The following is an 18,169-nucleotide window of genomic DNA, read 5'->3' on the forward strand; positions in this document are numbered from 1 at the left end:
CTGTCCTATTCATATTCTGATCTCTCTCATTCAAATCAGTGCCTGGTTGCTAGGTGAATTTAGACCCTAGCAACAAGATAGCTGCTGCAATTGCAAACTATACAGCTGCTGAGCAAAAAAGCTAAATCATTCAGAAACTACAAATAATAGAAAATGAAGACCAATTGCAAACGTTGAATATCACTCTATACATGATAATAAAATATAAAGTTGAACAACCCCTATAATATTAACCTTAGCCTGGGAATTCTACCTGGATTCTCTCCAATGCAACTTCCATTATTCCTATCTATCCCTGAATCCCTGGCACCTTTTATTCATTCTCTATAAAGGTCAGAATTAATAAAAACATATCATATTACATTTTTATTACATGTAACCATTCCTATTTGTTGGTATTTTTAAAAAAAATATATATTTGTCATGTGGAGGAGGAGGGAGGGTTTAAGTAACAGGAAAGTTCTTCACATTCCAGTGATGTTTTATGGCAGTTACCTAAGGTGTTTTATAACAGGGCAGGATCGAGATAACACATTCTTAGAAGGAGCCTGGGAGCGAAATGACAGCCAATGGGATCACAGCTGTGTAGTAGCCACGCCTTTAGAGCAGAGGTTGTACCAGTTCAAGCCACGTGAAGGTCCAGGGCCCCCACTCAACTATTAAAATGGGTTCAGATATAGGTGTATCAGTCATTCAGTCACAGTTCCAAAAATATCTAGGGCCCTAACTGGCCTTCAGGCCGGGCTTTCAGATGTATCGAGGAGAGCAATTGGCCTTTCTCTTGGGAACCACTATTGTCAAGGGGTTAAAGGAATCTAGCCAATGGGAGCTAGCCTGTAGAGGGACCAATGGTAGCTAGCCTGAACAGGGGTCAATGGGAGCTAGCCTGTAAAGTGATACATAATATCAAGTCTGTACTGGACTCAATGGGAGCTAGCCTATAGAGGCCTATAGATGGGGTCAGTAGGAGCAAGTCTATAGACACAACCATGGAAGCAATTGAGGCCAATTGAGGGATACAGGAGCCAATGGTAGCAAGTCTGTAAAGTGGCCAATTGGAAGAAATATCCTGTACAAGAGCCAAGGGGAGCAACCCTGTACAAAGGCCAATGGGAACACACTTGTAGAGGGGTCAATGGGAGAACAATTGGCCTTTCTCTTGGGAACCACTATTGTCAAGGGGTTAAAGGAATCTAGCGAATGGGATCTAGCCTGAACAGGGGCCAATGGGAGCTAGCCTGTACAGGGCTCAATGGGACCAAGCCTATAGAGGCCTATAGAAAGGGTCAATAGGAGCAAGTCTATAGACACAACTATGGAAGCAATTGAGGCCAATTGAGGGATACAGGAGCCAATGGGAGCAAGTCTGTAAAGGGGCCAATTGGAAAAATCCTGTACAGGAGCCAATGGGAGCAAGCCTGTACTTGGGAATTGGAACACACCTGTAGAGGGGTCAGTGGGAGAAAGCCATTAGGGCTGTATAGGGCTCATTTAACCAGTTTCTCACTAGGAAATTAAGGTGATACTATGGAAAATATGTCTGTATTCTCATTTTCACATAATTCCGATGATGATTTTAAACACAGGGTTGGGATTGGCGCAGCTCACACACAGTGGTGCCAGACCCCGAGTGTATTCCATTAGCCTATTAATTCCTCTCCAGCTTAGAGAAGATGTGTAAATGTTCAGTTGACTGAAGGCCCATGTGGGAGAGATTAACACCCCAGGTGATCCCAAGACACAATGTCCCACAGTCAATAAAGAAAAGTCTTGTCAACCCAAATGGAGTTTCCATGAGTGATCACCCCCCCCCCCCCGCCCATTGTGTTGCTTTCATTGAATGCTGAAGGCTTAGCATTAGTAAAGACAAAGAGGAATTCCATTAGCGAGAGTGTGTCAATAGATCAATGGCAGCAGTTACTGTTTGTTTGGTGCATACAGGGTGGGGGAACCCTCTCAGATCCCCCACCAGTGAAATGATGATCAGCAAAGATGTGTTTGAATGAAGCTGCCCATCCAAGTAGCCATATAGCCTCATGACCTATTGATCATATGGGACATGGCTGCTCTGAGTGACCAGATATTGATTAAGAATGGAAAATTCCATCTTCTGATGGACCTGCAAACCCTCTAGCTGACCCATGGGATTGGACTCTTGACCTGAGTGCACATTAATCGATAAGACTCAATTGGTCCCTCCCTTGTGGTTGAAGAAACAGTCAGATGACCTTACCAAAGAAGATGGTCTACCAGTGTATGGTCAGATTTGGCTTTCTGATTTGAAAGTTTTGGGCTAAAGCTGACCATTCATGGAAATATGTTTTCTTTGGCTGATTTGGCCCTTCATGTGTAGAGCAAAACCAGGAGTGATGGGCCCTCTAGCAATCCTTTTCTTACCATAAATGGCTTGATGGCCTTCCAAACCATCATCATAAGTTATGGTTTGGGTCTAGAAAAACTTAATTTTTTTTTTTTTTTTTTATTGAAGCCCATGTGCTTCGGTCACCCAAGTGCAAAAAAGTGCCACACAGTGCATAAGGGTGCAGTGACTTAGCCTCAAAAGAGGCTAAGTCCAAAACATCCAGGTCCATCTGGCCAAAAGGCACAAAATGATCCCGAATCTTCGTGAACCCCTTTGTCGAAGTTCAGAGGAACCCCTTTATCCCCGACATCCCCGGCCAAAAGGCCTGCAGGAGGCAAGGATCTTCGAATCCCCTTCGCCGCAAGTCCCTTTATCCATTTCCCTCCCAGCAGAGAAGGGGTCAGGGTGCAAGTGTATCTCCAAAGAGGTCCCGGAGCGGTATGGGCCCTCTCTGGGGCCAGGAAATCGAGCTAAAAAAAACCCGGAGTCTATTGCACCGAAATCCAAAAAGTGCTAAAAAAGTGCCCATAAGTGCTTTAAGAGAATAAATAGATGCATAAAATGCACGGTAAAATTAATAAAAAAGTTGGCTTAAAAATCCCCAGCCTTTCGGCCGGATTATAAAAATTCTCTTGCCCCTACCAAAAGGTCTGGGGCTAAAGAGCAGTGTGTAAAAGAAAAGTGCCAGTGCTCCACCTGTGGACCCATTCTAGTGCCAGCCCTTTGGCCAGAGGGTCAAGTGCCTCTCTGCCCGGACAATGAGGGGGGTCCCAATATACATCCTTTAGCTAGGAAGCCTCCCCCACCCCATGCCAAGAACAGATACTACACTTGATCTTAGCCAAAAGGCCGCACCCGATCCTAACCTGCCAGCTCCCAACCCGAACCCTACTTGACCTGACTTCTCTCCTCTATTTATTGACCCGCTTTTCCCCCGGCCCGCTAATCACTAAAGGGGCTGAGTGGGGTCTATAAATCCAGAAACCAGAAGTGCAAGCTTGAAGTGTAAGGTTATGGATGGGGAGAGTAGGTAGAAAAGCTAAATCCAAACCCCCACATCGACCCAGAAATGATGCAATGAGGTTGGCCCAAACTTGCCCAACGGGTCCAACAGGTATTGGGCCGGCCCGCACATCACTAATCACCATCTATCTATGGGCACCTTTATTTATCCAGATATTGTGCAACAAAACTTTTATCCTGAATGATTATTTGATTGGAGACCAGACAAATCATTCAGACCAGACAACCCAAACTTGTCTTCTACAAGGAACCATCATTCCTTTCTGTAATATGGGCAGTGAGTGACTGTTGGAATTGATACAGCCTGCTCTGTTTTCTATTTGCCGTACAGAACTATTACTAGAATATTCCTTATTATACTATAAAACCAAAAATATTTGTTTGGACCTTCTGGGAACCCCTCCTAAAATCACATGTCCTCAATTGCAACACTTCCCACTGAGTTCCACACCAGTCTGTTTCTGGAGCAACATTAGCACAAAGGATCTTGGGTTTTGTGTGGGCGATACCCATCCCCAGTGCCAGGCTTTGGCTGAAGGGGCGTAAGGTTTGTTGCCATTAGACCCTGGAGAAGGGAATATATGGTCCCTGGAGGGATAAATGGCATTTCGAGAAGTCTGGGTTGGGAAGAGGCCAGGAGAACGCTAATTACCCAGAAACAATGCCAACCATAGAGTTTGGTCTGGATCTGGGCCTGTTGCCATGGTTTGGGCCCCTAGTTCCAGTGAGGGAGCAACTGGTGGAGAAACAAGAGACCAACAGGGGGACCAGGAAGGACCAAGCTGAGGCGGTGTTGCATCTGGGGTGGGGGGGGGGGTCACTTTTACTGTATGTAAACTTTAAGTATGTTATAGAATGGCCAATTCTAAGCAACTTTTCAATTGGTCTTTATTTTATAGTTTTTGAACTATTTACCTCCTTCTTCATACTCCTGTAGCTTCCAAATGGGGGTCACTGACCCCGGCAGCCAAACCCTATTGCTCTGTGAGGCTCCAGTTTTATTGTTATTGTTACTTTTTATTCCTTATCTTTCTATTCAGCCCCTCTCCTATTCATATACCAGTCTCTCATTCAAACCACTCCCTGGTTGCTAAGGTAACTTGGACCCTAGCAACCAGATAGCAGCTGAAACTCCAAACTGAAGAGCTGCTGAACAAAAAGCAAAATAACTGCAAAAAATAAAAATGAAGACCAATTGCAAATTGTCCCATAATATCACTCTCTACATCCTACTAAAAATGAACTCAAAGGTGAACTTCCCCTTTAAAGCCACAGGGTACAATGACATTCCTGGCAATTCCGTGCTCCCTACTTTGTTTAGAAAAGTGCAGACGCATTGGAACAGACTCAAGTAAATAATGTAAAGATGAAAACATATCCAAAAAGGAAGCCTTATGCGTTTTGTGCGGTCTGACACTTAGTCACGGCCCGATAACAGGAAGTTCCTGGCTGAGATTTAAAGGCAAAGCCACAAATAGGAACAAAAAAGGGACCTTGTATAAAAAATAAAAGTACATTCAGCTTCTTCCTGTATTTATTCCCACATGTATATATATATATATGTACTGCCGTTTTGCTATAGAAGTTGCCAAAAACCATCATTATAGATGCAAGGAAATTCCCCAATGAGAATTGATAAATAAGTTGATTATAAATGCAAAAGAACTGCCCAATGAGAATGCTGATTCCCAGCACTGTGTCAGGCCCCTTGCTGGTACCTTACATATAGAGATAATGATGGCATTTTCTCCCCTCATTATATGGCACAGGAATCAGACATGGGGATAAAGGGACAGACTTGTTCAGTGCTGGGAAACTGTGCTTATTGCTCCCAACTCCAATTGCAGGAACAGAGAACAGGGAGCCGGATTTACTCACACCAGCTGGGATTCTCATTGGAGGATTTTTCGCATGTTAAAGCAGTCGCTGGCTGTGGGGATTTGGGGGAAAGTTTTATTGGGCAATATTGCTTTAAGAATACAGCCCTGATGTTGCTGGACTACAGCTCCCAGCATGCCCCAAGCTTCATTATATGTTACATTATTGTGGGATTTGTAGCCCAGTAACAACTGAGTAACGTTGGGTTGAGCCGCGCTGGGCAGCAGGGTTTGTATCCCCTTTAAAAACAATTAAAATTGTAATATATTGTTTCATGAAGTATCTGCCCCAGGGCTGGAAGGGTTAATGGCCGTACGAGGGATAAAGGTTTGGCCCCAGGTCCGTTCCGTACACACAGGTCGGTTCTTGTCGGAGGTCGTGGGTGTCGCTCAGACTTTCCCATCAGCAGATTTAGAGGAACTGCTTCTGGTTTAGAGAGAGTTTTGCAACCGCAGTTGTTTTGTTCAAGTGAATTGAGTGTTTGGCAGTGGGGGACAGTGGGGGGGCAGTGGGGGGGCTCTGGGCTGGGTCTGTAGGGGGTGTCATGGGCCTGGCAGGAACCCTGTCCTCAATAGAAACACTCAGAATTAAAGGAGACATATAGGATAAACAACCCCCCCCCCCCCAATCCTGTAGGCAGTTATGAATAATATCCAGTGCTGGTTTGGGCTAAACATTAACCCTATCTGTAACAATGGCCCCTTTATTGGAGCTCCCTATAGATCCTCTCAGGTCCCTGTCTGGGTTTCACATGAGGGGTGGGCGTGTCCTAACGGTCCCTGCCAGAAGCACAGTAGGAGGGGGAGAGCCAATCACAGCCCTGCAGTCACACAAGCACAGACAGGTTTCATTTCCCTATCAGGTCAGCCTAGCTGCTGATTGGTTCCTATCCTACAGTGCCGCCGCCCCCCTGCACAGCCTGGGAAAGGAGGAAGCATATTTCTCTTCGTCTCTGTATCCCCAAGAGCTGACGCTCAGTTCTTACTGTGCAGCTGAGAGCAGAATTACTCTTCCCTGGTTCCACAGAGGAAGGGTGGGAGGGAGAGGGTAGGCCATAGGGTGCTGAGCCCCAAAATCAGCCCAGTAATGTTATTGCCCCATGGGGCTGATTGACAGCCTGTGTATCAGCCAATCCGATGGCTTTGGGTCTGCGCTGGGGGGCAGTTTCTACACAAGCTGTGAATGAGCCCCGTGTGGCTAAAGGTCTCCTCATTGGCCAGCGGGCCAGGCTGAGCTGTGTGTAACGGGACCACATAGAGAATCTATCAATAGCCCCAACCAATCATTAGCCAATAAGATTTCCCAGCCTGCCCCAATAGTAGCACTTAATTATATATTAATCATTAATTGTGTATTGATCGCTTTAGCCCCAATGAGCTGCAGGGTGGGGAATCAACAGCCAATGGCTTTGCGTCTCCACCTTAGAACAGACTTATAATGCAACGTTATATATAATCCAACGTTTTTGGAAATGGATAGAAATGTTTATAAAGTTAATTTATGGCCCAAAAACCTTCAGTCAGAACCACTGCCAATTGTTTCTATATAACCCCACAGGGTCTAATGTAGCTTTGAAGTTGGGACCGACAGAACATTACAGAGCCCCCCCTACTGTAATTCTGGGGGGGCTTTTCCTGCGGGAAAGCAGCAGTTTGTGGTCCGCTCTATAAATGGAGCCTTGGAGCAGAATTATAGCTGTATACAGTCATCTTGTGGGTACATGAGTCGGAATGGCAAACAGCTACATCTTCTTGTTTCTGACATATCTGTTTGCTGAGCTTAACCCCCCCACCCATCACTGCCGGCTCTCCCTGCCAGTCAACCCCTATGGGCCTTGGGGGGAAGACACACGGAGCTACTTAGTAGCAGTTACTTGTCATGGCTACTAAAACAGACAATGCTGATCATTTAATGATAATTGTCCCTACGTGTGTTTAACAGAGGCAATTCTCAGTACTGTCTATGGCAGGGGATTTTCTGGAGTTTAGTAGCCGTGACAAGTAGCTGCTACTAAGTAGCTCAGTGTGTCTTCACCCTTGTACATAATACAAACTAAGCAAGTACTCCAATTTTCATGTCCATTTGTACAATGTTTTACTAAAGGCGATGGCTGAGACTGTGTGGCCAAAAGTATGTGGACACCCCATGTGGGGTCAGGAACCCTGACTCCAACCCAACTGACCCCCCGTGGGATGGAACTTTTTTCTTTAAATAGATTGCTCATGGGACACCTTGTCCATTCATGCATCTTTCCACCCATCAATCCACCCGCCCAAATACATAGGTGCTGTGATACTTATTGTACAGCGCTGCGGGATATAGTTACATAGTTACATAGTTACATAGGGTTGAAAAAAGACCAGTGTCCATCAAGTTCAACCCATCCAAGTAAACCCAGCACACTTAACCCACACCTACCAATCTATACACTCACATACATACACTATATATACAACCACTAGTACTAACTGTAGGTATTAGTATCACAATAGCCTTGGATATTCTGATTGATCAAGAACTCATCCAGGCCCCTCTTAAAGGCATTAACAGAATCTGCCATTACCCCATCACTAGGAAGGGCATTCCCCAACCCCCTCACTGCCCTCACCGTGAGGAACCCCCTACGCTGCTTCAAATGGAAGCTCCTTTCCTCTAATCTAAAGGGGTGACCTCTGGTGCTTTAGTAGCCACAGAATGACACTGCCTGGAATTAGACAACTTGTTATCAACAAAAACCCCTAGATCCTTCTCCATTAAGGATCCCCCCAACACACTACCATTCAGTAGATAGTTTGCGTTTATATTATTTCTACCAAAGTGCATAACTTTGCACTTATCAACATTGAACCTCATTTCCCAGTTTGCTGCCCAGTTATCTAATTTTGTCAAATCGCTCTGCAAAGCGGCAGCATCCTGCATGGAACTTATAGTTTTGCACAATTTAGTGTCATCAGCAAAAATAGAAACAATACTGTCTATGCCCCCCCCCAGGGCATTAATAAACAAGTTAAACAGCAAAGGCCCAAGGACTGACCCCTGCGGTACCCACTAACCACACTGGTCCAATTAGAAAATGTTCCATTTACAACCACTCTGTGTAATCTATCCTTCAGCCAGTTCTCTATCCAATTACAAATATTATGTTCTAGGCCAATATTCCTTAATTTGATCATTAACCTTCTGTGAGGTACTGTATCAAACGCTTTAGCAAAGTCCAAGTAGATGACATCAACTGCCATTCCAGCATCAAGGTTCCTGCTCACCTCCTCATAAAATGCGACTAAATTAGTCTGGCAAGATCTGTTACGCATAAAACCATGTGGCACAAACTAATAGTATTGTGAACTGCAATGTATTCAACTATCCTATCCCTTATTACCCCTTCCAGAAGTTTTCCTACTACTGATGTCAGACTAACAGGCCTATAGTTTCCAGGCTGAGAACGGGATCCCTTTTTAAATAACGGCACCACATTAGCAATCCGCCAGTCTCTCGGCACCATGCCAGGCCTCAATGAATCCTGGGAAATTAAGTGAAGAGGTTTGGCAATCACAGCGCTCAGCTCATTTAATACCCTGGGATGAATCCCATCCGGCCCTGGACCTTTGTTTCCCTTTACATGTTCAAGTCTCTTTTGAATTCCCCCCCGAGTGACCCACGCGCCAGTAGCTAAATTACTAGCACTGGGCATATTACAAGGGAAGCCTTCATTATCTGGCTCCTCAGATGTATAGACAGATGGGAAATAAGATATGTTGGCGCTTTATAAATAAATGTTAATAATAATAATAATATGGATTTGGGCAACAGTGATGCCTTCAGTTACTCATCTTCCATGGTACTTGCCATAAGGATATATATATATATGCAGTATATTTAATATAATATTCACATTATATTAGATGCCTATAGATCCTAATTATAGTTAATCATAATTGACACATATCATGTGTGTTGAACTTCAATCAATCATTAATTACCTATAATTAGTAGCTAATTATAGTATTTCCCATTATTAGCAATGCTGATCAGGTATATCCATAACATGTAATCAGCATTACTAATACAGGTGAATACTGTTAATTATTATTAATTACCATCATTTAAAGTTACACACATACAGTTCAGTACGGTATAGAAGTAAAAAAAAAACTCACTACCACCCTAGGCTTATACTCGAGTCAATAAGTTTTTCCAGTTTTCTTAGGTAGAATTAGGTCCCTCGGCTTATATTCCGATCAGCTTATACTCGAGTATATACGGTATTTCATTTTTGGTTCCGGAGCTCTCCAGTCTGAAGTTTCAGCAGTTATTTGGTTGCCAGGGTCCAAGTTACCTTAGCAACTAGGGAGTGGCTTGCATAAGAGACTGGTATATGAATAGGTGAGGGGCTGAATAGAAAAGAAAGTTATAAAAAGTAACAATAACAATAAAACTGGAGCCTCACAGAGCAATAGGGTTTGGCTGCCGGGGTCAGTGACCCCCATTTGTTAGAAGAAGGCAAATAATTCAAAAACTGTAACAAATAAATAATGAAGACCAATTAAAAAGTTGCTTAGAATAGGTAATTCTATAACACTATAAGTGCTGTACTTTATTAACACTTACTTACCCATGTCTGGTATCTACGGAATGTCCTGCTGGGGGCGCTGTTCCGGGAGGTGCTTTATGCCCTTATGGTCGGAGCCCTCATGTTTCCCAGGAGACGAGTGGCTGGAGATGTTGGCCGCGGAGCAGGCACTCGGATATTGCCGCCGGGGCCCTGAAGGTTCATAACCAGATGGTTAGAATGGGAACAGATACTGAGCCAGCGATAGTTAATGACCTCTGCTCCGATTCTGTCAGACGTAAGCATTTCCCTATGTAAACAGAACAAACGTTCAGCTGAAACGGCAGCAATTGGGGCAACTTTCCCCTAACGTGTTGTTGGACTACAACTCCCAGAATCCCCTGTGCCAAGTTACACAGCTGCTCCATAGGGAATTCATGGAATCCCTTCCCAGAGAGCTGACCATCCTGCTGCTGATTGGCCCATCGTGGCGCCATTATTATTATTATTATTAGGGCCGGCCAATTACATCTCATTTTGGGTTTATTCCTCTTTTAACTGAAACAATTTGCTGGGAATTTATATTTTTACTCTTCCTTAAAAATCAGACGTTTCGCTTTGCTCTCACTTTTTTTTGTTCCTAAATAACATTCAGAAAAATAAGAAAATAGAAGAAAAAGAAAAAAAAAGAAGGAAACGTCCGAAGAGGAAACATGTGATACGCGAGGGGCTCTCACTTCCCCGTCTCATTCGCTGAGCGGCACCGACACAACTGGGGCTACTGCAGGGCATATTGGGCTCAGCAATCTGCCCCTATAATGGAGGCTAGTGATGAGCGAATCTGTCCCATTTCAACATAAAATTCACGAAACGGCAGGAAATTCACAAAACAGTGGAAAATTCACAAAACGCATTTGGCGCCCAATTTTTTTTGGTCGCCCGCATTTTTTTGGTTGCCCCTGTGTCTTCTTTGGTCGCCCCTGTGTCTTTTTTGGTTGCCCGCGTCTTTTTTGCCATCCGTGTCTTTTTTGTCGCCCACGTCTTTTTTTGTCGCCTGTGTCTTTTTTGTCGCCTGCGTCTTTCTTGGTCACCCCTGTGTCTTTTTTGTCGTCCCCGTGTCTTTTTTTGTCGCCCCTGTGTCTTTTTTGGTCGCCCGTGTCTTTTTTGTCGCCTGCGTCTTTCTTGGTCACCCCTGTGTCTTTTTTTGTCGCCCCTATGTCTTTTTTGTTGCCCCTGTGTCTTTTTGGTCGCCCCTGTGTCTTTTTTGTCGCCCCTATGTCTTTTTTGTCGCCCCTGTGTCTTTTTGGTCGCCCCTGTGTCTTTTTTGTCGCCCCTATGTCTTTTTTGTCACCCTTGTGTCTCTTTGGTCACCCCTGTGTCTTTTTTGTCGCCCCTGTGTCTTTTTTGTCGCCCCTGTATCTTTTTTGTCGCCCCTGTGTCTTTTTTGTCACCCATTGTCTTTTTTGGTCGCCCCCGTGTCTTTTTTGTTGCCCCTGTGTCTTTTTTGTCACCCCTGTGTCTTTTTTGTCGCCCTGTGTCTTTATTTGTCGCCCCTGTGTCTTTTTTGGTCGCCCCTGTGTCTTTTTTGTCACCCCTATGTCTTTTTTGCCGCCCCGTGTCTTTTTTTGTCGCCCCTGTGTCTTTTTTGGTCGCCCCTGTGTCTTTTTTGTTGCCCCGTGTCTTTTTTTGTCGCCCCTGTGTCTTTTTTTGTCGCCCCTGTGTCTTTTTTGTCGCCCCGTGTCTTTTTTGGTCGCCCCTGTGTCTTTTTTGTCACCCCTGTGTCTTTTTTGTCACCCCTGTGTCTTTTTTTGTCACCCCTGTGTCTTTTTTGTTGCCCGTGTCTTTTTTGGTTGCCCCTGTGTCTTTTTTGGTCGCCCCTGTGTCTTTTTTGGTCGCCCCTGTGTCTTTTTTGTCACCCCTGTGTCTTTTTTGTCGCCCCTGTGTCTTTTTTGTCACCCCTGTGTCTTTTTTGTCACCCCTGTGTCTTTTTTGTCGCCCGTGTCGTTTTGCCCAATTTGACGTGTGACAAATTTTTTAGTGGCGTATTTACACAGAAGTTTCGTGAAACAATTCGCCAATGGTGACATGTGGAAATTTGCTGCGAATCCACGCCTGGCAAAAAAATTCGCTCATCACTAATGATGGTCAATAGGGAGGGCTGAATTTTTTCACCAGGCGTGGATTCTAAGCAACTACCACTTTTATGTCGCAACTTTTTTATTTAGGTGATGCCGATATTGGGCTAGTTTGATCATTCGTCCCTAGGGCCAAACAATCGAATTACAATGGGCATTGGAGCCATTGGACCTCATCAATCAGCCGATCCAATGGGAATCGATACCTGCCAGATTTTTGGGACAGATATAGATTGGGGGTGCCCATTAGTGAGGCTTTTTGCCAGGCATGGATTCGTGGCAAAATGGCGCAAAAAAAAAAAAAAGTCACGCACGTAAAAAAAATAACACATGTAAAAAGAAAGTTGTGCGTGTCATTTTTTGACGCACGTGACAATTTTTCACCGAAGATTCGCGGAAGTTTCGGGGAAGTGAAAAGGGACAGATTCGCTCATCACTACCCATGAGACAGTAACCATTAGCAACCAATCAGCAAGTGGTGTTTTTCAGCTAACTAGCAGGTAGAATAATGAATGCAACAATTTGATTGGTTGCCATGGGTTACTACCAACAGGTAAATGACCCCCACTTTATCGGTAGGTCAAAAATAAGCCGAGTGTGGGCGTGGCTGACAGGGTCGCCATTGGGGGGTAGAGGGGGTACAATTGTGCTGGGCCCCTGTAAAAAAATCTTCTTTCGTAAGAGGGCCCAGTGGCGTTGCTAAAGTTACATAGAAAGAACGGCAACTTATGCAATTTACGTAACTTGTGCAAAAACTTATATATAAACTCCACTGACCCCCCCAATTAAAATACTGACTTATTAGCACATTCATTATTTTTACTGTTTATATGAACTACTACTGACTGGTTATTGGGCCCCACAGTAAGAACATTGGGCCCCTAAACTTACGCCGTTTACGTAACTTGTGCAAAAACTTACGTAACTTCCATATCAAGCAATGACAGTGCAGAGCAGGGGCAGGTAGGTGGGAAAGGGTTAAACTTAGGGCAAACCCCACTGACCCCCAATAAACTGACTGTTAATTAGCATATTAATCAATGGAACTCTTAATATGAACTGCTTATTATAGAGCCACATCAGCTGTTTATATTGCGCACATAGGGGGCGGGGCCAATATTTTCATACTGCTCTTGTGTTCATGGGGGGCCCATGTAAATAAATAGTACGGGGCCCCAACATTTCTGATGGCAGCCCCGACTGCCGACAAGAGCAATATTCTCTGCCAGCCCCTGATTCCCATATTAATCTATGGGAAATGTATTGGCAAAGCTGGAACTGGGGGTAAGTAGGAGGGGCACGTGACTAAGGGGCAATTAAGATGGGTGAAATTGAAAGGGGAGCCATAGTGGGGAGGGGCTTAGTGGGCAGAGAGAGAGGAGAATAGGAGGGCGCAGGTGTGCCAGGCCCAGTAGAACTAATTGGGGCACCAGTAATACTTTGCCCGCCGGTGACAGACAGGCTTTGGTTCAGAACCAATTATTTGGGTTTTGAATGTGATAGGAACCGTAGATTGTAAGCTCACTGGGGCAGGGGCTGATGGGAATGGGATAGGGACCTTAGATTGTAAGCTCACTGGGGCAGGGGCTGATGGGAATGTGATAGGGACCTTAGATTGTAAGCTCACTGGGGCAGGGACTGATGGGAATGGGATAGGGACCTTAGATTGTAAGCTCACTGGGGCAGGGGCTGATGGGAATGGGATAGGGACCTTAGATTGTAAGCTCACTGGGGCAGGGGCTGATGGGAATGGGATAGGGACCTTAGATTGGAAGCTCACTGGGGCAGGGGCTGATGGGAATGGGATAGGGGCCTTAGAGTGTAAGCTCACTGGGGCAGGGACTGATGGGAATGTGATAGGGACCTTAGATTGTAAGCTCACTGGGGCAGGGGCTGATGGGAATGGGATAGAGACCTTAGAGTGTAAGCTCACTGGAGCAGGGACTGATGGGAATGGGATAGGGACCTTAGATTGTAAGCTCACTGGGGCAGGGACTGATGGGAATGAGATAGGGACCTTAGATTGTAAGCTCACTGGGGCAGGGGCTGATGGGAATGTGATAGGGACCTTAGATTGGAAGCTCACTGGGGCAGGGGCTGATGGGAATGGGATAGGGACCTTAGATTGTAAGCTCACTGGGGCAGGGGCTGATGGGAATGGGATAGGGACCTTAGATTGTAAGCTCACTGGGGCAGGGGCTGATGGGAATGGGATAGGGACCTTAGATTGTAAGCTCACTGGGGCAGGGGCTGATGGGAATGGGATAGGGACCTTAGATTGTAAGCTCACTGGGGCAAGGGCTGATGGGAATGGGATAGGGACCTTAGATTGTAAGCTCACTGGGGCAGGGACTGATGGGAATGGGATAGGGACCTTAGATTGTAAGCTCACTGGGGCAGGGACTGATGGGAATGGGATAGGGACCTTAGATTGTAAGCTCACTGGGGCAGGGGCTGATGGGAATGGGATAGGGACCTTAGATTGTAAGCTCACTGGGGCAGAGACTGATGGGAATGTGATAGGGACCTTAGATTGTAAGCTCACTGGGGCAGGGGCTGATGGGAATGGGATAGGGACCTTAGATTGTAAGCTCACTGGGGCAGAGACTGATGGGAATGTGATAGGGACCTTAGATTGTAAGCTCACTGGGGCAGGGGCTGATGGGAATGTGATAGGGACCTTAGACTGTAAGATCACTGGGGCAGGGACTGATGGGAATGTGATAGGGACCTTAGATTGTAAGCTCACTGGGGCAGGGACTGATGGGAATGGGATAGGGACCTTAGATTGTAAACTCACTGGGGCAGGGGCTGATGGGAATGTGATAGGGACCTTAGATTGTAAGCTCACTGGGGCAGGGGCTGATGGGAATGTGATAGGGACCTTAGATTGTAAACTCACTGGGGCAGGGGCTGATGGGAATGTGATAGGGACCTTAGATTGTAAGCTCACTGGGGCAGGGGCTGATGGGAATGGGATAGGGACCTTAGATTGTAAACTCACTGGGGCAGGGGCTGATGGGAATGTGATAGGGACCTTAGATTGTAAGCTCACTGGGACGGGGACTGATGGGAATGTGATAGGGACCTTAGATTGTAAGCTCACTGGGGCAGGGACTGATGGGAATGGGATAGGGACCTTAGATTGTAAGCTCACTGGGGCAGGGACTGATGGGAATGGGATAGGGACCTTAGATTGTAAGCTCACTGGGGCAGGGGCTGATGGGAATGGGATAGGGGCCTTAGATTGTAAGCTCACTGGGGCAGGGGCTGATGGGAATGGGATAGGGACCTTAGATTGTAAGCTCACTGGGGCAGGGACTGATGGGAATGGGATAGGGACCTTAGATTGTAAGCTCACTGGGGCAGGGGCTGATGGGAATGGGATAGGGACCTTAGATTGTAAGCTCACTGGGGCAGGGGCTGATGGGAATGGGATAGGGGCCTTAGATTGTAAGCTCACTGGGGCAGGGGCTGATGGGAATGGGATAGGGACCTTAGATTGTAAGCTCACTGGGGCAGGGACTGATGGGAATGGGATAGGGACCTTAGATTGTAAGCTCACTGGGGCAGGGGCTGATGGGAATGGGATAGGGGCCTTAGATTGTAAGCTCACTGGGGCAGGGGCTGATGGGAATGGGATAGGGACCTTAGATTGTAAACTCACTGGGGCAGGGGCTGATGGGAATAGGATAGGGACCTTAGATTGTAAGCTCACTGGGGCAGGGACTGATGGGAATGTGATAGGGACCTTAGATTGTAAGCTCACTGGGGCAGGGACTGATGGGAATGTGATAGGGACCTTAGATTGTAAGCTCACTGGGGCAGGGACTGATGGGAATGTGATAGGGACCTTAGATTGTAAGCTCACTGGGGCAGGGGCTGATGGGAATGGGATAGGGGCCTTAGAGTGTAAGCTCACTGGGGCAGGGACTGATGGGAATGGGATAGGGACCTTAGATTGTAAGCTCACTGGGGCAGGGGCTGATGGGAATGTGAATAGGACTTTGTAATCTAAGGTTATTATTGTAAAACAAAGGTCATTAATAAAGATAATTCCCAGGGATGCAGGACCTTGCTGTCAACCAAAAAAGCAATTTATTGGTCAGTGTACTTTCCCTTTATTTGTCAGATTATATGAAATCAAAATAAGTGGATTAGTAGAAAAACGCACACAGATATCAATAAAAAAGTAACACTTTTTGCCTAATAAATATCCATTCATTGTGTCTGTCTGTCCCTTTCCCTTCCCTGCACTGCTGGTTCTGACTCCTGATACAACTCCCCAATACCCATTCATTCCTCATTCTCACTGGGTTTATAGTTATGTGTAACTGTCACTGTGTCTGTCCCTTTCCCTTCCCTGCACTGCTGGTTCTGACTCCTGATACAACTCCCCAATACCCATTCATTCCTCATTCTCACTGGGTTTATAGTTATGTGTAACTGTCACTTTGTCTGCCCCTTTCCCTTCTCTGCACTGCTGGTTCTGACTCCTGATACAACTCCCCAATATCCATTCATCCCTCATTCTCACTGGGTTTATAGTTATGTGTAACTGTCACTGTGTCTGTCCCTTTCCCTTCCCTGCACTGCTGGTTCTGACTCCTGATACAACTCCCCAATACCCATTCATTCCTCATTCTCACTGGGTTTATAGTTATGTGTAACTGTCACTGTGTCTGTCCCTTTCCCTTCCCTGCACTGCTGGTTCTGACTCCTGATACAACTCCCCAATACCCATTCATTCCTCATTCTCACTGGGTTTATAGTTATGTGTAACTGTCACTGTGTCTGTCCCTTTCCCTTCCCTGCACTGCTGGTTCTGACTCCTGATACAACTCCCCAATACCCATTCATTCCTCATTCTCACTGGGTTTATAGTTATGTGTAACTGTCACTGTGTCTGTCCCTTTCCCTTCCCTGCACTGCTGGTTCTGACTCCTGATACAACTCCCCAATACCCATTCATCCCTCATTCTCACTGGGTTTATAGTTATGTGTAACTGTCACTGTGTCTGTCCCTTTCCCTTCTCTGCACTGCTGGTTCTGACTCCTGATACAACTCCCCAATACCCATTCATCCCTCATTCTCACTGGGTTTATAGTTATGTGTAACTGTCACTGTCCCTGTCCCTTTCCCTTCTCTGCACTGCTGGTTCTGACTCCTGATACAACTCCCCAATATCCATTCATTCCTCATTCTCACTGGGTTTATAGTTATGTGTAACTGTCACTGTGTCTGTCCCTTTCCCTTCCCTGCACTGCTGGTTCTGACTCCTGATACAACTCCCCAATACCCATTCATTCCTCATTCTCACTGGGTTTATAGTTATGTGTAACTGTCACTGTGTCTGTCCCTTTCCCTTCCCTGCACTGCTGGTTCTGACTCCTGATACAACTCCCCAATATCCATTCATTCCTCATTCTCACTGGGTTTATAGTTATGTGTAACTGTCACTGTGTCTGTCCCTTTCCCTTCCCTGCACTGCTGGTTCTGACTCCTGATACAACTCCCCAATATCCATTCATCCCTCATTCTCACTGGGTTTATAGTTATGTGTAACTGTCTCTTGTTCTGACTACTGAAACAATGTAGCAGCTCAGTCCAATTTCAGGTCTGCCAATCAGCTGGCTGCTGCTACATTGTTGCAGGGAAGAGAAACAGTCACTGCTTTCAGTACAAACATGAGACTGACCCGGGACCCAGGTTCTGCTGTTAGTCCACATGTGACAGTTCTGGTTCTGTGTCGGTGCAGGGGATACTCACAGTCAGTAGGTTCCTCGGAGGCTCCTGTTCTCTCTCCGGCTATATAACTCCCTGCTGCCCTGGACTCTGAGCTGAGAGTTAAGTTTCCCTTTTCCCTCAGTGGGCGGAGCCGGCTGGGCAGCACCGGGGCGGCTAATTACACGGCACATGTGGGTGTGGCCACAGAATGAAACTCTTTGATTTTATTTTTATATCTGTGTTTATTTGTGGTGCGACTGAGTCTGAATATGGAACAAGCAGAGACTTTGTGCGGAGCCTTCAGCCCGGGGGCTGACACTCTCCCTATGGTCAGGAAGGGGCCAATATGTTATTATTATTATTATAGGGGCTAAACTGCACGATTTCTGTTACCCCACAGCAGCCAATAGGATCTTTCCTTTCATTATTGAGCCCTCTGTCACATAAAAGTAGTGATGCGCCCAATCCAGGATTCAGTTCAGGATTGAGTTCAG

General features: G+C 45.9%; 1 protein-coding gene across 2 annotated transcripts in view; it reads right to left on the bottom strand.

Moving 5' to 3' along the window:
- Positions 1-17,807, bottom strand: part of slco2b1 (solute carrier organic anion transporter family member 2B1) — a 70,550-nt gene extending 52,743 nt beyond the window's left edge. Inside the window, exons 1-2 of one of the 2 annotated variants that reach the window (XM_031895617.1) lie at positions 17,718-17,807; positions 9,876-10,025 (exon numbers count right to left, since the gene is read on the bottom strand). In XM_031895617.1, the coding sequence (XP_031751477.1) occupies positions 9,876-9,879 (4 nt within the window). In that variant the 5' untranslated portion in view covers positions 9,880-10,025; positions 17,718-17,807. Of the gene's footprint in view, positions 1-9,875; positions 10,123-17,717 lie in introns of both variants that reach the window. The other variant, XM_031895618.1, reaches the window with a different exon arrangement.
- Between the last annotated feature and the right edge of the window lie 362 nt (positions 17,808-18,169).

Source organism: Xenopus tropicalis, chromosome 2 (genome assembly GCF_000004195.4).
Source record: "Xenopus tropicalis strain Nigerian chromosome 2, UCB_Xtro_10.0, whole genome shotgun sequence".
Classification (NCBI taxonomy): domain Eukaryota; kingdom Metazoa; phylum Chordata; class Amphibia; order Anura; family Pipidae; genus Xenopus; species Xenopus tropicalis.